Source organism: Myotis yumanensis, unplaced genomic scaffold, assembly GCF_028538775.1.
Source record: "Myotis yumanensis isolate MYYU_CA2020_CCGP unplaced genomic scaffold, mMyoYum1.0.hap1 SCAF_2, whole genome shotgun sequence".
NCBI lineage: Eukaryota > Metazoa > Chordata > Mammalia > Chiroptera > Vespertilionidae > Myotis > Myotis yumanensis.
In genome coordinates, this window is record NW_027223753.1 from 186,793,640 (window position 1) to 186,818,815 (window position 25,176).

Sequence of the window (25,176 nt, forward strand, 5' to 3'; positions counted from 1 at the left end):
CAATGAAAACTGTATTGCTTCTGAAAGGTCCATTAGTGACTCTAGTTTTTAACAACTACAAATTTTAAGAAAAAATTTTTTTAAACGTTTTTATTGATTTCAGAGAGGAAGAGAGAGAGAGAGATAGAAACATCAATGATGAGAATCACTGATTGGCTGCCTCCTTCACACCTCCTACTGGGATTGAGCCCACAACCCGGGCATGTGTCCTTGACTGGAATTGGAATCTGGGACCCTTCAGTCCACAGTCCAACGCTCTAGCCACTGAGCCAAACTGGATAGGGCAATTTTAGAAATTTTTAATAATTCCTTAACTTTACAGCTTTAGAAACAAGGTTGTGAAGTAACGGTTTTTCAGAGGAGCCTCATGTGGCTGATACTTTAAATGTCTTTAGACAATATACTAGTAAATTGCTATGTGTACCTCCCTACCATACATATAAAATAATCTAAAATGTCAAATTCCCACCTACTATAAAAAAAAAACTTGGTTCATCAACATCTTAATAAATATGCTGAACTATTTAAACCTAAGGGAAAAACTGAAAAGAAAAAACAGCGTACTTATTTCCAAGAGGAAACTGATTTTTATATACCACTCACCATCAAAAATTTTTCCCAAAGGAGTACTTATTATGAAAAACATGAATACACTAGAGGCCCGATGCACGAAGATTCGTGCAAGAATGGGCCTTACTTCCCCTGGCTGCCAGCACCGCCTTTGCTCCAGCTGGCCAGAGCCGCCTTTCCGCCTTCCCACGCTGCCCAGAGGCCTGGAGCGGTGAGGAACGCCTGTGTTGTTGTCCTGCCCTGCCCCCAGCCACTCAGCACCTGTGTATGCAAATTAACCCGTCATCTTTGTTGGGTTAATTTGCATACTCACTTCTGATTGGCTGGTGGGTGTTGCAAAGGTATGGTCAATTTGCATCTTTCTCTTTTATTAGTGTAGATTACTGAACTGTGTAGTCTTCATTTTGGAGTCAAGAAAATAGATGTTGCAGCTGCCTTGATTTTATAAGGAGTAAATTAGCAATCACTAAACAAAATATGGAAGCGTACTGGCTAATAGGTCAGTGTGTAGGCACTAAAAGAACAAACAAGCAAACAAAATCCCCAGGAACAACAGGTCTATTAGGAATCCCTGCCAACATTTTAGAAAAGACTCCCCAACCATTTGCTCTAGAAAAGAAAGACTTTTTTGTTCACTGTAGGCACTGTTGTATGATTTTTATTGCTGACCTCTTTGGTTTAGTCAGCCTGGCAAATGTTCAAATGTTAATAGAACACAAATAAAAATCATAAAAATATGACAGTATAACCAAATAAATGTACTTCCAGAGGTACTTAAGAAATCCAGTTTGCATGTAAAAGCTATGTTTGAACTGTTTTAATATCACTACGTTTAATGATGAAAATGGGTAAGAAGCTTCAGAACTATGGAGAATATTACTAAGTTACTATTTAGTTATCCTTCACTAAGAAATAAACACTACCTGTTGCAGTAGTCAACCACAGACTCCCTTGTTGTAAATAAAGCTTCCTCTCCTTTCTTGGCCTTTGCCCACTTTGAATCCAAAAGGCAATCCACTGCTTTTGAAGCTAAAGAAGAAATTTATTATTTTACATTTAGTATACATAGAAATGTATGTCTACCTAAATAATATTTTCTAAGGCAAATTTCAACATAACGGCATCAGCAAATACAACCAAATTCAATAGAAAATTTAAGTCTGACATGATCATGATAAATAGTTCCTCAAAACCTCAATTTGTGAAGCATATCAGTAAACATCTTTTTAAAGTAATGCTGGGAAATAAATTATATTTTAAAACATTAACTAAAGCAAGATAAATTAATGGGAAAATATTCTAAACAAAGAATCCAAAATAAATATAAATATCAATCATCGAATAATTACAATTAAATGAAGGCTAAAGAAACCAAAAATCTTCCTCTCCCCCAGTAACAAATTCTGTCATTATGCTTTTAACTGTAACCCACTGAGGAAGAAGTTCTGAACAAGCTACTGCTAGAAGCAGCTAAATATATTAGTTCTGAAGCGAATAGCACATCAATTTTTCTAAACTCTTAATGAATATAAAAACTAATCATTATATTAAAGAAAGGCAAGTGGATTTCTTTTCTATAATGGCAATTCAATCTTAATGGATCAGAGGCAAACTCAACTACTGTTTATAAGCTATGGGACTATGTTATAGATAACATTAGCTTACAATAAGGGTGTTGGATTATGTGAAGATCCAAAGCTCCTAAGGTGGTTCCAACAGGATTTGCTTCACACTGAATTCTACTCCAGAGTTTTACAAAAGGATTATCTTTAAGTACATGTACTATCTGAACAAAAGGCAGTATTAATACTGAAAATAAATTCTATTTAAAACATTTCCAAGAAATGTTATTACAAAGTACTTCCTTTTATCTTCTTCTTATTGATAGTTTCAATCATAAAAGGAAAGAAAAGGACAATCAATTGTCATCACCCAGCTCCCCTAATCACACTTGGAAAACACTTTTAAAACATCTACATATCCCAAATTTAGGTATGTTCATAAGATATATACACTGATATAATCCTACCAATAAAATAATCAACCCGATGACCCATCATATTGGTAGACTTTGTTGGACAGTTGAATCGAAGATATTTGGCTACAGCCTTCTCTTCTTTAGATGGCTCACCAACTTCCTGCAAAGTAAGAATATTAATTTAATGCAATCATTAACTTGAGAGATTCATGTACTAAAGAATAATTTACAAATATGTTCTGCAAATCTTTTTAAGTGGAACATAGGACCTTCTATCAAACTTTCTCTGGAGTAGACGTGGTAATCTAGACAAAAGACAGATGGAGAATTTTTAAAATTACATGTCTTTCAAATATAAGTTGATAGAGTCAAAACCTGACTGCCTCTTGACCTCAGCTACAGGCATTCATTTTGAGTTGTTTTTCCAGTATGGTAACTACATTGTACCAGTTCACCTTCACTCTTGCCTGGTCTCTTTTTATAAGCCACAAAGCAATAATTCAAAAGGTTAAGCGGTTGCTAACAGTGAGTGCCCAAATGTCAAAGTAAGTAGAAACAGGTGCCATAAATAAATATTAAATAACAACCAAAGCCATGTACTCTGAACAATGGACAACAGGCCTTAGGAGCAGTTCTCAGATTAACCAAAGATAGCTGCCCCAGTGTGGTAGCCATAAGAATTATCTAAGGTCTGAAATGCTGAAGATTTGTACTCTCTTCCCTTTCCTCTTGTGATTCCAAATCCCAGATACTGTTTGGGACTCCTTTCTCACCTTGTCTTGCTTCTTTTTTTCCCTTTTAGGGGTAAAGCAAAAATAAAAATGCAATAGATAAATTACACTCTTATATGAAGAACTGTTCATGGAAATACATGGAGAGTTCTGGAAAGGCTGCTTTAATCCTTCCCTCTTTTCTTTCTTCCATTTCTTCCTCTAAATTTTCTCTTACTTTCTGCATTGTTTATCATTCCCCATCTTCTGTTTATTTCCTTATATTCTAAACGACTTCTTTGATAATTCCTTCTGTGTACTTATTCTCCCCACCAATATACTGAAGAAACTGAAGGCAGTCTACGTTTGTATCATGTGTGTATGTGTATGTGTATGTGTATGTGTATGTGTATGTGTGTATATACATATATATAAACCTTTAGAAGTTGTCTTATTGCTGTAAGCTATTGAAACAAAAGTACTGCCTTTAATTACATGTTTAAGCATAATACATAAAGCACACAAACAATATTTCTAGCAATATATAATCTAAATGTGACTAATTTCAGGGAAGTCTGTTTCTAAATGAATAAAGAGCCAAATAATAATAAAGAATTATTTGCTAAGAATCTAGGATGCTGAGAAGAATTAATGCTAAAGATACCTACATTTCAGGCAAGACATTCTAACATGAAATAGAAAAAAATAAACTACCTAAACCATCTGTTTTTTGAGTCAGTTTTCCCACATATTATAGATAAGACTGAATCCAGCTATGTTTGATGATGCTAAGGAACAAGTAACAAACCAAGGTTTCAGCTTTAATTTTATCCTGGAAAGGAGTGATTTGTTACATGAAGTAAAAGCCTGTGCTTTGGTTGAGTCACCTGGCAGCTACTTCTCATATTTCTTCCTTTGAATTTCCCAGCTCTACTTCCAGTAGCCCAATTGACGGTGTATGATTCTTATACTCTGATACTACCCCATTTGTGGATTATAATTTGTGTCAATAAAAATTAAAAGCCCAAACCATTCAATACAAATAAAGACTATAGTAAAACCCAAATATTTATATAACTACAAAACTTTTAGCTTTATATATAAAAATATGTATCACAGAAAAATAAAATCTTTAAAATATTTCAAAATCTAACACTCCAAGCTCACTAACATCTATGAGGTTCATCATGATTTGGTTTGGAGCCTAGTCACAAAATACATTTCTGACTTGCTAAACGGTGAAATTCTATACTTCAATTTTTGAAATCACACTAAAATATACTAACATATGTTAGTTTCATATGTTAAATGATAGTACTTAATTATGCCTGTGTAATACACTGGACTTCCAGAAGTCTCATCGATTAGTAATTAATATCCTGTATATTTGTGATACAATAAAAAAGTAATATTACAAATAGCTGAAAATAATGATACTATAATTGGCTTATAAAAAATTCTATTTTATAATTATGTCCATTTCCCCCCTAATTTGATATATCTGTTGTAAATATAAAGGTTTATCTAATTAACTAATAAGTTGTTACAGGAATATGCTTAATTAAAAATTATTGCGGGTGAGAAGTCTCAATAAACAAAAATCATTCAAATAACACACTTACTGAGTGTTTACTCTATATTATCTTTGGGTGCTACACTTAATGCCAAAATTCTGTAAAGCATGATACCTATACTTTGTTATAACTATCCAGGACAGCAATTATTATTTTTCAAAATAAGTGGTAGGAAAAAAATATTTTAGAGTAGGATTATCAAAGTGGATGAAAATATCTATGAAAGACCTCTTGGAAGAGGGAGCTTGATTTTGAAAAAATAACAAGTTTGGGGTAAGTTGAACAGACAGCATAAACATTATGGCTAAGAATGAGCACAAAATTGGCTCCAAATAGAAATAAGTTAGGAAGCATTGTGAGGCTAAGTATGTAAGTAAGTAAGTTAGTAAGCAGAACAGGGCTGAAGATCCTTCCTGACAGTTTGAGAAATTTCAAGTAGTTAGTATTCAAGTAAAACAATGGGAAGAATTGTGGACATTTGAAACATTTCAAATGTAGAGGAGATAGGACTCAATGATAAAGGATGAATGAAATGGCTGAATCAAAGATGTCAGACCTCTAATTTGATCAACTGAAAGTACAGTTTTCCAATAACAGAAATTTGGGAGGAAGGTGATTCTGGGGGAAAAAACAATCATATCAACTTTAGGCATGACAAGTCTACACTCTTACTAACACTCAATTAAACCATTTACTGAGCACAGGTGTAAATGCATTAATCTACTGATTGTTGATGGAGGCATCAACATGTAAAATCTCATATTAAGATACACAAGAAACTGAAAAGTCCATTCTAGTTTTATACAATAGGGAATCTGATACTACATGAATTCACATTTTTAAACCTCATTTTAACAATTAACTTAAAGTTCACCAAAGTCATTTCCACACTGCAAAACAGATTTAAGTACAGTTGACCCTTGAACAATGCTAGGGTTAGGGTAGCAGAACTCCCGTGCAGTTGAAAATCCGTATATAATTTTTGACTACCCCAAAATTTTACAGTTGTCCCATGGCATCCATGGGGGATTGGTTCCAGAAAACCCAATGGATACCAAAATCCCTGGATGCTCAAGTTCTGTATATTAAATGGCACAGATCAATAAATGCATACAGTCAAGACCGTGGATCCACTGGTTGAATCCACACATGTGAAATCCAGGGAAACATATTTATTGAAAAAGATTTGCGTATAAGTGGACCCATACAATTCAAATCCAAGTTTTTTAAGAGTCAGCTGTAATCTATTTTCATTCCTTTCCCCTCCTTAATAAAGCAACAACGAACTACTAAGCAACAATGAACAGAACAGACCCAGAAAACATGGGTTTGGATAATCTCTCCCAACTAGACACAGTTACTTATCCATTTATACTTAAGGTATCAGTATCTTCCCTTGAAACTGTAACTAGTGAATTCTATCAAGATATTGGTTACAGCGGTTCTCAACCTGTGGGTTGCGACCCCTTTGGGGGTCGAACGACCCTTTCACAGGGGTCACCTAAGACCATCCCGCATATCAGGTATTTATATTATGATTCATAACAGTAGCAAAATTACACTTATGAAGTAGAAATGAAAATATTTTTATGGTTGGGGGTCACAAGATGAGGAACTGTATTTAAAGGGCCAGAAGGTTGAGAACTACTGGTTTAACAGAACTGACACCTTCCTTGTTCCTTGAAGTTCAAATCCTAAAAAAGTTTCTATTTTCCTTTGTGAATTATGAAATAAATGTTCATTATACCACATATAAGTCATACGTATCGTAAGCTGTCTTTAATGAAAGTATAGCATTTGTGCAATCTGCTAAGGCTTTGAAGCCAGAAAGACGGAATGCTATATAAGAGTGCCAAGGGAACATGACCATGGGGACATGACCATGCGAAGCTGGTAATACAGAAGATCCTGCCATGGAGTCTTCACTCTCACTGCTCCCCTACTGCAGCCTGAGAGTATAAAGGTCTTACCCTCTTCCTGTTTATGTTCTAGAGACTATAGCATGTCCCCTTTTATTCCCTTTTGATGTGAACAAATCTTCAGAAAATTTCATAACTTTTCTAGAAACCTAACAAAAAGTGAAGGCCTTTTGAGAGTACCAGGACCCACTAATAAGAGAAACCAACTCATCAACCCTCAAATGAAAAGAACTTTATATAGTTCAACGAATGAGCTCAAATGTCTTAGAATGAGGAAGCGAAGAACCAATGTTTTGAGGCTGGACTACCATCTTTGCACTCAAATACCAAGATGCTAGCTGTTGCAACTCACAATCCAAAATTATATAAACTGAAAGTTTGGTTAGAACACTCTCAAGTTATTTAACAAATACTATTTTTACTTTGTACTACATCAACACTCAAATACTACAGGAATTACCTTTTCTATATATATAGCCAGTATTTAAGAACTTAAGACAACCTTTTTGAGAAAAAAATATTAGATCAAGTCAGTAAGCCTCAGGCCTCATTCAATCTTGTAGAAGTTTTAATTTAGAAGAATTTTAAAAATTGCTAGTCAATAGAAATCAACTGAATTGAGCAAAAAAGAAAAGAAAAAGGTTAGTTCACAAACTGAATTTGTATCTTCATACAAGTACTATGAAAATATTGGTGAAAATGCAAACAGGGTTAACAATAAAATCTGAAAGCTGGAGGGATCTTAGATAAATTATTTGCTTAAAGTCACACAGCACATTACTAATAAAGTCTGGCAAGTCTCTGTATCTTAACTCTACAGTGCCCTTCTGTAATACCCTCTTTGCTTCACTCCTATTGTAAGCCCTCCATTAAACTTCTGGACTTGCTTCCTGGGTTTCTTCTTTCTTCAGAAGGCCCCAGGGAGTCAGATTGTATAGTCCTAAACTTTCTCTTTTCTGAAATTAAGCCTATTGGCCCAAGATAAGGCCGAATTTTATTGCCGGGGACAGTTGGGTGCAACCAAATTAACTGCAATGCAGGTGATAAAAGTTCTAAGAATTAGTAAGCCATTTAATTTTCCAAAACTCAACTAGATATTTTCCATAAGCAGAATATTAATTGGGATAATTCTCTCACTAGCATGGGCAAGTCATGTTAAGTAGGTTATACAATTTAATATAAAGATTTCAGGATTAAAGTATTTCAGAACAATTTATTCTTATTTTATCAATGGTGAGGTGGAAAGGATATTCAACTGAGAATTAAAAGAATTGGTCTCCATCTGGTTTTACTATCTTGATGAGTGATCCTGGGTCAAGTCACATAACCTCACTGAACCTGTTTATCTGTAAAATGAGTGTCATGGCTTAGAGCAGTAAGTTGTATACCTAGTAATATTTTTTGATTGAGGTCCTAAAAATAGCTTAAAGGACAATGGGATGTAGGGGTGACGGTAGTGAGGTACTTTCGTGATAGGGCTTTGGGGCCAACACTCTGCTTTTATATAAGAACCTCATTTGTGCAAGAGGATTCCAAACAAACACTACTATTTGAAAATTCTTTTGAACTCTAAAATTTCATGGTACAGTACTGGGATTCTAAAGCAACCTTTCTAGTAAGCGGTATTTTCTGTTAACCTGTATGCACTTACTGCATGTTCTTAAAAATTTACATAATTGCATTAAGTAACAATTATTTTTAAATGTTTCATCAATTTAGATTGAGATCACTTTCATTGGAGAATCTCAATCATTAAACATTTTCCAATATAATGTCGATGAATATATGTAGCTTACTTCTGGTTTTCAGTGACCTGTAAAGTGAGTCCAAGAAGAAAATGTGACAAAATAGTCCTCTTGCTTCCAACTTTGATGGGATACAGAATCTGAAATTATGCTACACTAGAAAAAAGCAAATGAATTAGCTACTTTTTAAAAACCCTGAACTTACCTATATCAGTCATTCCCCCCAATGTACAAATTACAATTCACCACTAAATCTATTAAACATAAAAATATTTTCTAAACAAAAAAACATCAAGTAACAAACAACAGGAAACTCAGTGGATTATTACAGACCTTTTTGCCCAAAAGTCTTACAATAGAATCTTTTCTGTAACTTAAACTCTGAACTTTGTCACTACACTTGATCTTTTTGTCTAAAGTGATGCCAACAGTATAGTTTCTGAGTCTCTGGGATAAATAAGAAATGGTAGAAGGTATTGTCTATTCTAATTTGTTAAGACTGTATAATGGTCTTCCAAGTAGCACTCCTAAGATCTTCACAACATTCTAGCACAGCTAAATAGAAAACTATGACGAAAAAAATTAGTTTGATTTAGCAGCATGCCAAACTGATTTTTAACCATCAGATCCTCACATACTTATCTGATCCTCAAATACACAACAGGAAGTAAAAATCTATACATCATACTCACAGCCTAATGGTTTACCTAATGAATCGGCAGGAGTTCATCTTTCTTCAGCATATCAGATTACTTAACAAAAACCCAAACAAGCCATCATAAATCCTTCCTACTTGAGAAGAGGGGAAAGGAAGGAGTTCTGTGCCAAGCACTCTTTTAATGTATGTTTTCACAACCACCCTATGAGGTTCCTTTTTTTTTTTTTTTTTAAGGTACATATTCCTTTTTACAGATTTGGAAATTGAGGTAAAAAGTTAAGTAACTTGCCCAAAGTTACACGGCTAACAGTTTGTGAAACGGGTACAAACGGGCAGTCTGGCTCAAGTTTTAGTTCCTAGCCACTAACCACTACATCACAGCTTCTTAAGTCTACCTTTCTGTCTAATATAAAAATCACAATTGAAATAGAGCAGCTATTCAAAAAGTGAATTAAGATCACTTTTACAATAGCTGACGTAGTAAAAACAGTGTTTATGAAAATGCATAAAATGCTGCATATGTGCAAATACAAGGAGCCTAGTATGCACGAATTTCACAAATTCGAGACAAATGCTAATAAAAACCCTATATATTTCTACCTGATGAATACCACTCAATTCTGAAAGACTACAAATAGTATAATTAGAAACTTCTCCCATGATAACCTTAGGCCTTGGATGTTATGACCTGCCTGCACTCGGGAGAACTGTTTATGATCCCCTTCTGCATTCCTGCCCAACTCCCAGATTCCAAAGTTTTCAGAATTTTAACTTGCGTAAGGCCCAGGTCACCTGTGATGTAGGCCAATGTAGTGATCGTTTATGTTTTTTAAACGGGGGAATAAAACATTCGACAGAAAAAGTCATCCTGAGCAATGCAACAGCAAGGACCAGAAAGCCCACAGGTGTAACAATCCGTGATGGGGATATTCACCACTTGCAACACACCATCCACGTATGGTGACAGCGAGGTTCCCAGGCATCGATCGAGCTGGTGAGACAAGGCACATCCCGCGCCTCCGGGGTGCCACTGACCTAATCCTCTCGGTGAAGAGCAAGAACAACAGGAAGGCGGGGGGGGGGGGGGGCGGGGGGGGGCGCGCCGGGATGAAATGCCCAGGTGACACCGTGTGCACCGAGGGAGGGATGTCATGCAGGTTCCGAGGATGACACACCGCAAGGGTTCAGGGCGCGCCCAGCTCGCTGCGGGGCCCACGGGGTTGTGTTTGTTTACCCCGCGCCGCCTGGAAGGAGGCCGGGCAGCTACAATGGACACCAAACGAAGAGCATAGAGAACAGGGCGGGCAAACGCCACCGAACAGCCGGGTAGGAGAGATCGGCGCCCGGCGCCCGGCCCCCGGGGCAGCTGCCCCGACCCAGGCGCTCCCCTCCCACAGCCCTGTCTGCGCACAAAGAACCGGCCGCTCGGGGCCAGCCTCCTCGGCTTCTGCCCATCGCCGGGGCCCTCATCTCCCGGGGCTCCGGCGGGGGGCCGGGGGAGACGGGCGGAGGGGAGCCGGGGGGAGGCGGCACTCCGGCGCGGCGCCTCCTGCCTTCCCGCAGCCTCGCTCTCCGCCGGCGCCGACCCCGCCGGCCCCAGGCCCCTCGCAGCCCGCAGCCCGCAGCCCGCAGCCCAGGCCGGGGGCAGGACCCGCCCGCCCCGCCGCCCGCCCCGCTCGCCCTTCCGGGAGGCTCCCCCGCTCCTTCCACTCCCGAGCGCCCGGGAGCCCCCGGCCCGAGCCTCGGCTTGGCTACCTGGATCCGCTTCTTGTGTCGCCTGCGCTCCGCCATGTTGGCCGCTCCGCCCGGTTCCCTCTGACGTGGAGCGAGGAGGGGGCGGTGGAAACCTCGCGAGAGCCCTCCGCCGGGCCCGTTATGTAACCCGCGGGCCGGGGGGCCGCGCCGGGGGGCAGGCGGCGGGCGGGCGAGGGGCCGGGACCGAGCGGCCCGCGGGCTGGCGGCGCCCTCTCTCCCCGCCTCCCTCGGCTCCTGTGGCGGCGGGAGCGGGAGGCGCTGGGACCCGGAGGAGGAGGACGAGAAGGGGGCCGAGAACCGGAGGCTGTCAGACCTGCCGGGGCGTCTGCGCCGCCGGGGAAGCCGCTCAAATACAGATTCCCGGGCCCCGCCCCCCGGGTGTCAGGGCGTTTGCGGCGGCGCCTTTCGCGGAGCGAGTTACGGGGACCTGCGGCCCTAACTATCCCCCGACAGCCTTGCCCCACGCATCCCCCCCACACACCCCAGCAAATCCTCCTGAGCCCATTTCACAGACGGGAAGACCGAGGCCGAGGGCCGGCGACCTGAACGGAGCTCTCTGATGCTCCACGGAGACCCAAGCCAGTGCTTTTCCTTACGGTAGACGGGGGTGGTGGGCTCACCTGGAACCAACCTCGGACTCCCCACTCCGTTTCCCGCGCTGCTTCTGGAAACCCGCCTGTAGAATGCAAGTCAGGGAGCACCCAGAGCGGACCAGCAGCCAGGGAGATGAATGGGAGAAGAGGTGGCCAGGGAAGAAGACCGGGGGTTCTTCACGTGTGGTGAATAACTATTGTGAATAGTGTTTTTTTTTGTTTGTTTGTTTTGTTGTTGTTGTTTTTTTTTAAGACACCCACACCAAGGAGAATGGGCTTAGAGTGCTAGTAAGTGTTTAGAAACTCCCATGACTTTATGGAGATTTTAAGGCATTTTTCATTATAGAAAATTGAGAAAATGCAGAAAAGTAAGACGAGGAAAACAAAAATCCCAAATTCTGCCGCTCAAAGAGATGACCATTTTAGTTTGTTTCCTTTCAGTATTTATTCCTACTTTATGTGTGTATTTGTTTTTATATTTATACATTTTCCTCTTTCCCCTGTATAGGTAATATGGTAGCCATTTTTTTTTTCACTTTATGTTCTGTTGCAAGCACTTATGTCATTACAAAATCCTTCAAGTTTCCCACATTAAATATGTAACCTAATAAAAATTAACTGTGGCCAAAACCGGTTTGGCTCAGTGGATAGAGCGTCGGCCTGCGGACTGAAAGGTCCCAGGTTCGATTCCGGTCAAGGGCATGTGCCTTGGTTGCAGGCACATCCCCAGTGGGAGATGTGCAGGAGGCAGCTGATCGATGTTTCTCTCTCATCGATGTTTCTAACTCTCTATCCCTCTCCCTTCCTCTCTGTAAAAAATCAATAAAATATATATATAAAAAAAATTAACTGTGTAACTACGGCAAATAGCGGCATCTTTTTTTTTTTTTTTTAAATATTTTATTGATTTTTTACAGAGAGGAAGGGAGAGGGAAGGGAGAGGGATAGAGAGTTAGAAACATCGACGAGAGAGAAACATCGATCAGCTGCCTCCTGCACACTCCCCACTGGGGATGTGCCCGCAACCAAGGTACATGCCCCTGACCGGAATCGAACCTGGGACCCCTCAGTCCGCAGGCCGACGCTCTATCCACTGAGCCAAACCGGTTACGGCATAGCGGCATCTTTTTATAAAGTAAGGTTGCTAAAGTTCTGTTTTGGACTCTGCACTGCTGCACTCGGGCAGGACCAGCCAGCCATTTAGTTCCTTTCCCCTCTGTCATCTACAGTTGGGGGGTACGTGCGGCCAGGGAGGGGGAGAAAAAGTGCTGATTCTTAACAATTAACCCAAAACATAATGTAGATTGTGAAATGTCTGTTTCCTTCAGGCCCTCTTCCCATCCAAAATGATGGATCTGTTTTGTACATCAGAGAGCTGGTTTGTAAGAGAAAATGTTGTGTTTGATAGATAGTGCCTAGAACTACCATGGGAAACAAAAGTCCTTTGTAGACAATTACTGCCTCTCAAGCTACTGCTCTACCACCTTTTTCTTCCAAAGAGCTTTAATTTACTATCCTCATGTTCTAATTGACATTTACTTCTTAGACTACAACAATTTGGTTTCTACCTCCACCATCTATAATAATAAAAGCGTAATATGCTAATTAGACCGGACAGCCGAATGACCTTCTGGACGTCATTCGGGATGTCCTTCCTGAAAAAGTTGCCACGGCGGGGGGCTGAGCAGAGGTGGTTAGGGGCGATGAGGCAGGCAGGAGAGCATTTAGGAGCCAGCGGTCCCAGATTTCGAGAGGGATGTCCAAATGTCGGGATCAGGCCTGAACCAGCAGTCAGACATCCCCGAGGGGTCCTGGATTGTCAGAAGGTGCAGGATGGGCTGAGGGACTCCTCCTCTCTGGCCCCCCCCCCCCCCGCATGAATTTCATGCACCAGGCCTCTAGTTCATTAATAATTCCCATCAAATCCAATAGCTTCTTTTTGGCTAGCATCTTAGTAAGCATTTGACAACATTGACTATTCACTTCTTATTCTTCTTCCTTGGCGTTTATGATAGCAAGTTCTTCCTTCCTGTTTGTTTCTTTTGGGCTCCTCTCTACCCAGCTCTTCCATGTTCCTGGCCACCATGCTTCCTTGCTCAGCTTCTTCCCTTCTCTTTTCTCTATGCATTCTGGGAATTCTCATTCATCCTTACAGCTCAATTCCAAAATACTGCATATATGTTTATTTCCAGCTGTGTTCTGGATATCTCCTAAAGTCCAACTAGAGATCACCATTTTCCCCACAAGACCTTCCCCTTTTATTTTGTTTTAAAACTGATAACTGCATCATTGTTCACTCAGTTACTCATGCTTAGAAACCTTGGAGGTATCTCAGCCATGCTTCTCTGTCAAGGAGTCACCAGACCTACTGATTTTACAACTGAGATGTTTGGCATTCTAACCTCCCTCGTCACTCCCTACTGCCATTGCTTTGATCAGGTCTTTATCAGTACCTACCTGAACCATTGTTACAAGAGCCTCGTAATCATTCTTCCCAACTCTACCCTCTCTACACTTTAGATTACCTTCCATTCCCTTGTTTCACCATGGCCCCCACCCACCGTTACTCCCCAGTTGTGTACCGCAGCATTAAGGATGGCTAAATGTTCTCACCCAAGTGTCACATTTCTGGATCCTCCTTCCACTTAATACCTATATAAAAATAATCCACACGCTCTCCACAGAGCCCCGTTTTCCAGTATGTCTTCGATGGTGGTGGTGGAGAGTTCCTCCTAGCCACTTCCTGCTCTGATTTTCCTTTGCATTTGAATATCATTCCTGTCATCTGACTTTTATTTCTTACCTGAACGAGGAGTATTGCCCCTCTTTTTTTTTTCAAAGCAAAACCAGGGCTTCTAGATTTGGATATGGACATGGGAGAAAAATCCTAATATTTTTCTTTCTTATACTGGCCTCGAATGAATTTCAGACAGCTCTTGTTCTCAAGTGCTAGCTCAATAATGCTGATTTCTCTGAAATAAAAAGGACAATAGGCCAGTAGATTTTTGGAATGAGTATTTTAACTTTTAGGTGATTAAATAATTTGTTAGAGGCAGTGGTAATTATGGGTTAACCCCCAAATTAAATCTATTGGTTATTCAATTATTTTTTCTTGTATATCTCTTGAAGAAATTACTAAAATACTGTATGACATTTTATATTCTTATGCGACATGTAAAATGTTCTGCTTCCCGTGGCTCCAATTATTTTCCAACATGTTGCTTCTGAGTTATGCAGGGTTTCTCCCTTGACCCTGGAAATTAACTCACTGCATTTGAAGTGATATATATATTTTCAGACCAAACAGGGAAAAGTACTAGATACCTTCCCTAACCTATACTTCCTAAGGAAAGGGATTTGGAGGCCTTGATTTTTAATCTGTCAAATGGAAAACTTTCCTCTTCCACTTGCCTTCAACCCAGGAATTGCTGGTCTGAAAGGCCATTGTATTTAGTGTTTGTCGTAATAAAATAGCTCCCAGCAAAGGTCTATTCATTTTGTTACAGGACAGACCAGGATCACCTAAATATTTTCACATACAATTACTATTCTGACCTTCAACTTTTGGTAATAAAATAAATGCCGAGAGCTTAGAATGTGCTTTTAAGAAATGCTTGAATAATCCGGCACATGACTAATCAAAGGCAAGGGTTGCTAGTCTAATCTTAACTTTAAGAGTAAAGGTATTTCTTTTAATTAACTTGCATTTTTTTACTCTCCCCACACACAAATATTGTAATAAGTAAACTTTGCTCAGCCATAGCAAAATTTATTTTTAATTTTCTTCAACTGTTGATTTTGACATACTTTCAGTTATGAGAAAGTTGCAACAAAATAGTATAAAGAGTTCCTATATAGTACTCTTCACCCAGTTTCTACAAATGTTATCTTCTGTTACCATAGCACCATTTTCAAAATAGGAAATTAACTTGACAAAGTAATCTCCAGACCTTATTCAAATTTTATCATGTCTTACTAATGTACTTTTTCTGCTCAGGATCCAATCCAAGATTTTGCATTGTATCTAATTTTCATTAGTATTTTTTTTCAATCTACCTTAGAGAGAGAGGAAGGGAGGGAGAGGAGAGAGAGAAAGAGAGCTAGAGTGAGAGAGAGAGAAAGAGAGGGGGAGGGCGAGAGAGAAACATATATGTGTGAGAGAAATATTAATTGGTTGCCTCCCAAACACACCCTGACTGGGAATCGAACCTGACACCTTTTGATGTACAGGGATGATGCCCCAACCAACCAACCAATCAAATGAGCCACACTGGCCAAGGCTGGTTAATTAGTATTTTTTTAAAAAAATTTATCTTTATTGTTGAAAATATTACAGATGCTCTCTTCTTTCCCCCATTGACCCCCTCAACCTCGCCCCCCCCACCTTCACCACACTATTGTCAGTGTCCATGGGTTATGCCTATATGCCTATGTTTTTTGATTGATCTCTTCCCTAGCTCCACCCCTACTCCCTTCCCTCTGAGATTCATCAGTCTGTTCCATGCTACTATGTCTCTGGATCCATTTTGTTCATCAGTTTATGTTGTTCACTAGATTCCACATATGAGTGAGATCATGTGATACTTGCCTTTCTCTGACTGGCTTATTTTGCTCAGCTTAACACTGTCCAGGTCCCTCCATGCTGTCTCAAAGGGTAAGAGGTCCTTTTTGGTTCATTAGCCTTTAATCTGTGACCAGTCCTCAGTTCTTCTTTGTCTTTCTTTGACTTTTTGAAGAGTCCTGGCCAGGTTTTTTGTTGTTGTTGTTGGGTGTTTTTTGTTGTTGTTTGTTTTTTTGGTAGAATGTTGCTCAATTTGGGTTTGTCTGACATTTCCTCATGACGACATTCAGGTTACACATTTTTGGCAAGAACGTTTCAATGCTTCCTATCAGGAGGAAGGTGGTCACTGTGTTCCATCACCGGTGGTGCTTATTTTGATCCCTTAGTTAAGGTGACATCTGCCAGGTTTAATCCCTGTAAAGTTACTGTTCTCTTTAAAATCAATAAGCTGCTAATCAGGGGATCGTTTGAAATTATGTAAATATTCTGCTTTTCAGCATACTTTTGCCTACTCCTTTTAGCATACATTAATTGCCTCTCCCTGAAATAATTATTACTGTTGTGTCTGCCAAACGATGATTTTCTATTTTCATCATTCCTTCTACATGTGTTATTTGGGATACTACTGTAGGAAAGAGTTGTTTATTCACTTATTTGTTTATTTGTTAAATTGGCGTGCCTCTCTAGAGGCCATCACTTAGGAATGGTTTTTGAATGAGACTTAACATGGTAACCTTCAGGTACTGTAGTCTCCATACCACCCCAAAAGAACTGCTCCCTTTCATGGTATCTGTGTAACTGAATTTTTTGAAGTGGGGGAGTGGTCTGGAAAAGAGTTCATGTGGTTTTTTTGGAAAGGATCTAGGGAACATCTCTCACTATGAATCTGTTTGCAGCCACTGATGTATAACAGGGCCCAATATCTTTCCCAGAAAAAGATTCTGGACTCTGTGAAGCCATGTACAACATGCGTGATGGACTGGCCTCACGAGGGCCAGAGTTTTGAAAGAACAATGTGAGGCATGAGAACAATGGGACCTCCTTGTAAGAGAAAAAGGAGCCTGATCCAGCAGGTCAGACCCAGAAACAGAGCAGGCGCTTCAGAGGGGTGTTGACTTTAGATCACTGCCGTAGCAGTTACCTCCACAGAGACCTCTGCCAGTAGGTATGACCCTTGGTAAAAGTGGCACAGTGTATTATTTAAAATAACTGTGAGACTAAATGTTCTAATACTTCGGGTCCATACAGCCTTATTGTGGAACCTGAGTGTAACCCAAAGGGAGTATTCTTTCTTCTCCTTCTTACATTGTAAGATCAATGTTTGGACCTCTAACCTCCTGGGCATAATTACAGGTCCAACTCCACCACACCAGCTAGCTGCCTGGCTCTACTCAGTGACACTAGATGTAGCTGTGGGTATTGTTGAGCTCCTGTCCACTAGCCCTGAACAGCCATGGGCACAGGAGTGGTTTCAGTTCTGTGTGATAGGAACCATCGGCCCCTGAGGCTGTGGAACCCTAGTTCATCTTACCAGATAAGAAAATGATGACCATGACTGACTCATGGGCACATATAAGATCCCTGATAATTCTAGCAAATTTCCAGAAACATGGGCACTGTTAAAAATTAGACCTCTTAATACAGTTGAGCAAGTGGAAGTGAGGTACTATTGACAGTTAGATATATATCAACAGAGCTTCATTTGTACCCATTGTCTTAAAATAGTGAAACACTAGGATTCTAGACTTACAACTGTAATCTGCCTCAGCTTACTTGGTTTCCAGAACACACACATTAGCTATCTTCAACCTGTAAAACAAAAAGTTCTTCATGAAACATTACCTGCTAGTTGCAAGTGAATTATAACAATTGCCTCTACCTTATTCAGACATTTTTCTTCCATATAACTCTGTACTAATCCAAGATCCATATGCTCAGCTTTTAAAACTTTACCAGTAACCCAGAGGCAATATGGCTACTGTGTTGCTGAGTGTCCATCTACTAGAAAAATATTCCATGAAGGGAAGCATGGACTGTCATGACTGCAAGCCTTAGACCCATCGGCCTTTGACTTCCAGGAGCTGGGAAAATTCAAGAGGCAAAGTGAGTCTGAGGGAACAAGTTCCAGAGGAACTCAGGATTTGCCATTTACGTGTGTGCTGGGTTTCTCCCGTTTGCTCTTCCGGCTCCCCTCCCTGCCCTTCTCCATTACTTTGTGACTCAGTGGCTACATCAGTGATCTCCCTCCCCCTCTGGCTTCTGGTGACGTTCACGTTCAGCCAATGGAGAGCAGCGGCAGGAGAAGGAGGTGGGAGGAGAGGTCAAGTTGTTTAGTCTGCTGGTTCACCTCTCCGCTGGGAGGCAGTGGTCTGGCTGTGTCCTTGGTTGAAGGTCACAGTTCTTGCTGGTGAGCCTTCCCGTTCAGATCTCTCAGCTGGGGTTCTGGAAACATTTCCCTACCCTTGGCCCTTCAGGCTTGGGCTCCAGGTGCTGTGAGCCTGAGAAGGGTACACAGACCAAGAGCTTTCTAGAAAGAAGAGTATCCGCAGAAGCTGGCAAGGGTGTGCAGTCACAGGTAGTTACTCAGAGTTCATAGAGATTGCCAGCCAAATCCCAGGGCGGGGGAGCTGCATGCCATTGGCTCAAGGACTCCTGCTCAGAGGGAAGGACCAGGAGCTGAGGCCATGCTGGGTGCCTCTGGTGGGACTGGCTTGATGAAGGAAACACTCGGGGTCAGTTCTCCCTTCTTCCAGAGGTAGAGAAGGAACAGGTAACGCCAGCAGGCATTTTTTTTTTGCTACTTCTTATGGTGAAGTATTACAAATTACAACACTACTGATATTTTTCACCTATCAGACGAACAAACATCAAAAGTTTTGATAAAACTGTGTTGGTGAGAGCTGGTCCAACAGACCCTCACTCATTGCTGGCCACAGTGTTATTTCTTTGTTACCTGAAACACACACACATACACACACACACACACACACACAGACACCTCCCAAATGTAGTATGTTAACATTTGCAAAAAACGGGTAAAAAGAATAGTTGCTCATTTTTACTTATTACAGGAGGGCAATTAGTGGCTGGAGGACAGGAGGTTTATCACTGCATACCCTCTTGAGCAGGGGTTCTCAGCCTGTGGGTCGCGACCCCTTTGGCGGTCGAACGACCCTTTCACAGGGGTCGCCTAAGACCATCCTGCATATCAGATACTTACATTACGATTCATAACAGTAGCAACATTACAGTTATGAAGTAGCAACGAAAATAATTTTATGGTTGGGTCACAACATGAGGAACTGTATTTAAAGGGCCAGAAGGTTGAGAACCACTGCTCTTGAGCCATGAGACCCTAGGCACTCATTTTTTTAAACTGTAAAACATAAATTTAAAAAAGCAAAAGAAGTAGGAGGAGTGGCAGCCGCGACTGTGGCTAAAGACAGAGGACTGCTCCATTAGCAAGGTAAGCAGCAGTGGCTCCCACCACTGCTGGGACAGGGTGTTGGCTCTGATGTTAAGCACACATCCCCTGTGGCCACCGCAGCGGTGGCTGAGACAGCAAGGCCTGGCCTAGTCCCCAGGAATCAATGACAACACTTCCAGGCAGGCCCGACACCAGGTGCTATAAGCATGGAGGCCATGTGTCCTGACCTAGAGGAAATTAGTAAAAATGGAGTGCATTTCACCCATCCTGGGAAGGAACAAGCCTGTTCTGATTGATTGTGTGGAAATAGCAGACACTCTGGAAGTGGTGAGTTCCAAAGCCACAGCGCACCTGAGTGGGCAAACTTCTGGGAGCAAGGTTTTCCAAGTGTGGCTCCCTCTCCCATGTTTAACCTACCCTCCGCTGAGGTGGGGTGAAGAAGCATGTGCAGGAAGGAGACCTCGGCATAACCCAGATCATGCTGGAGGCATCTCACTTCTTGAATGCTCTCAAGGAATTGGTATGGTGTTTTGCAATGGCGCTGAGCTTGATGGGAAGGAATGGCTGGGCGGGGACAATCCCTTTCCTCCCAGACACTTGAGTTACTAATCATTTTCCTGTCTCAACCTGTGTTGATATTAGGATTTCTGTCCCTTCAGTGGTTAAGTTCTTCAGAGAGCCAAGTGGGGCTGTGCTTAGGTTTTCTTAAGCTGGAGGCCAAGGCACCCTTGGTGGTCTCTAGCGTCTCCCAGAGCTGAGGCTCAGTGAGAGCCTGGGCAAGGACGGGCTTGTTCCTCTATTTGCATGGCCTGTCTTACCCCATCTTCCACCTCTTGGGCAACAAGTGCTTTGCACTATTTCTTATGGCCACTTTACTCTCTTGCTTGTTATACCTGTCTGTGCTTAATAAGAGAGAAATTGCTGTCGTTGGTATAGCGTGGGACAACAGACACACACTCACTGTTTACCTCAAGGAGAGATTCATGAGAGTCAAAAATATTTAAAAAATATTTTTCTAACTTAGAAAGTGTAAAAGATAAAATTTTTTGAGAGGTCAGCTGTGTTATATCTCAAACAAGTATTTCAAAAGTTTAATGGGAGCAATTGTCCATTGTTCACAGGGAAACACAAAGTACTTGGAACAATGAGAAGCTTTTAAACACCCTTCACATTATCTTGTTTTCTAACTTCGACATTGCAGTGTTATTAGAAACATTGTGCCCACAGTGAAAGTCTTTTCATTTGAAAAAATCAAAACTGGTGTATATTTTGCCGTCTTTGGCTACAATAAAAACATCATTTACTGATAGCATCCCTGGTCTCCTTCAGTCTCTCCATTATATGAAATTGGCAGGAGGAACCAATAAATGTTGGGGAATAGAGAGGTATAGCATCTCCAGCATCACATAAAAGAAAATACTTAGTTTGGACTTTCCATTATTCATCAATTTACTGAACACCTACTCTGTAGGGATCTGTTAGATACTGTGAATCAAAGATGAAAAAAGTTAATAATGTGCAAAGATGTAAATGATGAACCAATTATTTATTTCTCCTTTAGGTTCTGTGTATTTCAGTGGAATTAGTTTTTGCTTTTGGCCTCTGAAAGTTCTCATATATTTATTTCAAATATTTAGAGTGCTAAGATTGAATTCAGAAACAACCAGTAAACAACTCATCTCATTCTTTAGTGTTCTTAACAGCAAAGTGGAGCAAGAAAACTTTTTCTCACTTCTCCTGCACACAAATTTGTTATAATTAGCGCAACAATCTGACTAATGAAGTCCCTCCCAGTTCTCATAGCCTTGATGTCATTATTTGAGCTACTACATTGGCTTGAAACAAGATGTCTATATTTTTTTAGTTACATGATTCAATAAATTCCATTGATGATTAAAGCCAGTTTGAATTGGGTTTTGTGTGTGTGTGTGGGGGGGGGGGGGGGGGGGAGGGGTTAATGGAAGCCAACAAAAACTAGCAATAGCAGGGAACCTTCCCATTGCTAGGCCTGAAATGACAAGGGAAGAGGCTGGCTTCCCAGAATCCAGAGTTTGGGAAGAACCATAGCTGTAGCTGCTAGAGAGGGCTGCCTGTCAGGAGTTATGGCCTTCATGAGGAAAGCAGCCTTGCAGGGAAGGGACCTAAGAAATAAATACTCTGGCCTCTCTTTTCTCCTATTCCCTCATTCTCTTCTATTGGTATTTCCTATTGGCCAAACCCAAGTGGGAGTCAGAGTGAATGAAGGCCATTTGATGCAGTCTATTGAACCTCGCGTCTTGGGGCACTGAGCATGGTGGAGAGGGATGGAGAGAGAATCTGGAAGGGCCCTGGAAAACCTTCATGATCTTATGATTCTGATCTTTTTTACAAGGTATTTTGGGATTCTAGAAAACAGTTAATCAAAAGAAATTACTATTATGATCATCACATCAGGTAACTTAATCCCATTTGTTGACCATTTGTTGGTGGTGGTGCTTTGAAATAATGCAGGAATTTAGAAGTCATAGTTACTACTCTCAAGGGGCTCATAACCAAAAGGGTGAGATGAGTTATTACAAATGAAAAACAAAATTAAGGGTCTATACCAGGGGTGGGCAAACTTTTTGACTCGAGGGCCACAATGGGTTCTTAAACTGGACCGGAGGGCCGGAACAAAAGCATGGATGGAGTGTTTGTGTGAACTAATATAAATTCAAAGTAAACATCATTACATAAAAGGGTACGGTCTTTTTTTTTTTTTTAGTTTTGTTCATTTCAAACGGGCTGGATCCGGCCCGCGGGCCGTAGTTTGCCACGGCTGGTCTATACAAACATAAAAATTCAGCTTCAGGCATGAACTGGTCAGTGTATCCAGCCCTCCTAGCCACAGGGATTGAGCACAGGAGCCAAAGAAACCATGAGACTGAGTGACTCCCAGGACGTTGTGTCTTTAGAAGAGACATATACTCTTCCTTCTACCCCAGGATTTGAGAATGTTGGGTGTGGACAGCTGCAGGCCTTTTACCAGCAGGAGAGGAGGCCCTGAGCTGCACAGAGCCGCTTTATTTATTTATTTATTTATTTATTTATTTAATATATTTTATTGATTTTTTACAGAGAGGAAGGGAGAGGAATAGAGAGTTAGAAACATCAATGAGAGAGAAACATTAATCAGCTGCCTCCTGCACGCCCCCTACTGGGGATGTGTCAGCAACCAAGGTACATGCCCTTGACCGGAATCGAACCTGAGACCCTTGAGTCCGCAAGCCGATGCTCTATCCACTGAGCCAAACCGGTTAGGGTGCAGAGCCACTTTAATAGAATCTAAAGATAAAGTCATGCTGAAACCAGTTTGGCTCAGTGGATAGAGCGTTGGCCTGGGGACTGAAGGGTCCCGGGTTTGATTCCGGTCAAGGGCATGTACCTGGGTTGCAGGCACATCCCCAGTAGGAGATGTGCAGGAGGCAGCTGATCAATGTTTCTCTCTCATCGATGTTTCTGACTCTCTGTCTCTCTCCCTTCCTCTCTGTAAAATATCAATAAAATATATTTAAAAAAAAGATAAGGTCAAAGGAGAAACTGGATCCTGGGTGGCATCATTTGAACCACTAGAAAAGCCTTACCTGAAGCCAGACATCTAGTCTTTTTGGTTTAAAAAGTTTCCTTTCAGACAACCAAGATGGCGGCAGATACCTGTACATGCTGCCCCCGACAACCACATTAAAACTACAACTAAAAGACAAAATGGCTATCATCCAGAACCACGGGAAAGCTGGCTGAGTGGAAGTTCTACAATTAGAAGGAAAGAAAAAAGTACATTAAGGCTGGGTAGGAGGTGTGGAGGCGCCAAGAGCAGAGGTACGGAGGCGCGTGCGAACCGGGCTGCACCTGGGTGCGCTGTTTTTTTCAATCAGGAGATACAAGCTCCAGACTACACTGAACTCGTTTCCGGTGAGATTCTAGGGACCCAGACTCCTATGAGGAGAAACTAGACTGCCTGGCATCGGGTCGGAAAGCGAGGGTGGCTTTCTTGTAGAGCTGCTCGTAGGGATCATTGTTACTGTGGGGGCGCGGGACTCGGGGACTCAGGGACTCGGAGACACAGAGAAATGGCTGATGGACAGCCATTGCTGTTTGCTCTGCCCTGGTGATTCCCTGAGACCCCGCCCCACCCAATTTACAACCCCACCCAAGCTGTGTGCAGTGGCGCAAATGAATCACCTGTCCTTTTGCAGCCTAACCTAACAAACTGCAGCTGGGTCAGAGAGCTCCAAAATTTCCAAACCCCAAACAAAGAGGAGAAATCTACAGATCTCATGGTAGCTCCTGCTGGGTGGACTCACACAGTGGTTGAATTTGTACCTCCTTGGAGATCCAGGAGCCAGTGTACCCAGTGGTCAGATACCAGATTTCAACTCCTCACATACACATAAGTGACACACTCGAGAGGCAGACTAAGTGAGCACCAAAGCCCCACTGAAGCAAGTTCTGCCCCATAAGGGTGTCTCCAGCACCGCAGTTCTTCCACTGTAGACACAGCAGGTCCTTGCAGTCAATTGGCCTGGAGGTCATTTCCTCCCAGGGATACCAACAGCAATCAAGGATTAACTACAACAAGACTGTGCACCCAGCCCACAAAGGGGTGCACCAAGAGTGTCCACCTCAGGTGATTGGGGAGGCTGAGCCACTGGGCCCAATAGGACACCTAACACACAAAGCCACTCTATCAACACAGGGAAGCAGCCAAAATGCAGAGAAACATGTCACAAATGAAAGAAATGGAGGAAAGCAGATCACTGGATTTAGAGTTCAAAACCACAGTTATAAGGTTACTCAAGAATCTTCTTCAAACCTATGAGGAACTTAGTGAAACCTTCAAGGATCTTAATAGGAATGCCAAAAAAAATGGAAAAGGACCAGTCAGAAATTAGGCATACACTGACTTAAATAAAGAATAATATACAGAGATCCAACAGAAGACTAGAGGATCCCAAGAATCAAGTCCAAAATTTGAAATACAAGAAAGCAAAAAACACTCATCTGGAAAAGCAAAAAGAAAAAAGAATCCAAAAATATGAAGATAGTGTAAGGATCCTCTGGGACAACTTCAAACATACTAACATCCGAATTATGGGGGTACCAGAAGAAGAGAGAGAACAATATATTGAAAGCCTATTAGAAGAAATAATGACAGAAAACTTCCCCTACCTGATGAAAGAAATAGACTTACAAGTCCAACCCCAAATAAGAGGAATCCAAAGAGGACCACACCAAGACACATCATAATTAAAATGCCAAGGGCAAAAGACAAAGAGAGAATCTTAAAAGCAGCAAGAGAAAAACAGTTAGTAACCTACAAGGGAGTACCCATATGACTGTCAGCTGATTTCTCAACAGAAACCATGCAGGACAGAAGGGAGTGGCAAGAAATATTCAAAGTGATGAATAGCAAGAACCTACAACCAAGATTACTCTATTCAGCAAAGCTATCATTCAGAATTGAAGATCAGACAAAGAGCTTCACAGACAAGAAAAAGCTAAAGGAGTTCATCACCACCAAACCAGCATTATATGAAATGGTGAAGGGTATTCTTTAAGAAGAGGAAGAAGAAAAAGGTAAAGATAAAAATTATGAACAACAAAGGGACAACAAATACATATCTATCAACAAGTGAATCTAAAAATTAAGTCAATAAAAAAATCTGAT

General features: G+C 41.3%; 2 protein-coding genes across 4 annotated transcripts in view; one reads left to right on the plus strand and one right to left on the minus strand.

Annotated features, from left to right (window-relative positions):
- SEC62 (SEC62 homolog, preprotein translocation factor) overlaps positions 1 to 11,037 on the minus strand; it is a 29,979-nt gene extending 18,942 nt beyond the window's left edge. Inside the window, exons 1-3 of the mRNA XM_070406846.1 lie at positions 10,910 to 11,037; positions 2,600 to 2,708; positions 1,494 to 1,599 (exon numbers count right to left, since the gene is read on the minus strand). Coding sequence (XP_070262947.1) covers positions 1,494 to 1,599; positions 2,600 to 2,708; positions 10,910 to 10,945 — 251 coding nt within the window. The 5' untranslated portion in view covers positions 10,946 to 11,037. The remainder of the gene's footprint in view (positions 1 to 1,493; positions 1,600 to 2,599; positions 2,709 to 10,909) is intronic.
- LRRC31 (leucine rich repeat containing 31) overlaps positions 10,305 to 25,176 on the plus strand; it is a 115,899-nt gene continuing 101,027 nt past the window's right edge. For all 3 annotated transcript variants that reach the window (XM_070406835.1, XM_070406834.1, XM_070406836.1), the window contains exon 1: positions 10,305 to 10,480. The gene's annotated coding sequence lies outside the window, so the exon portion shown is untranslated. The remainder of the gene's footprint in view (positions 10,481 to 25,176) is intronic.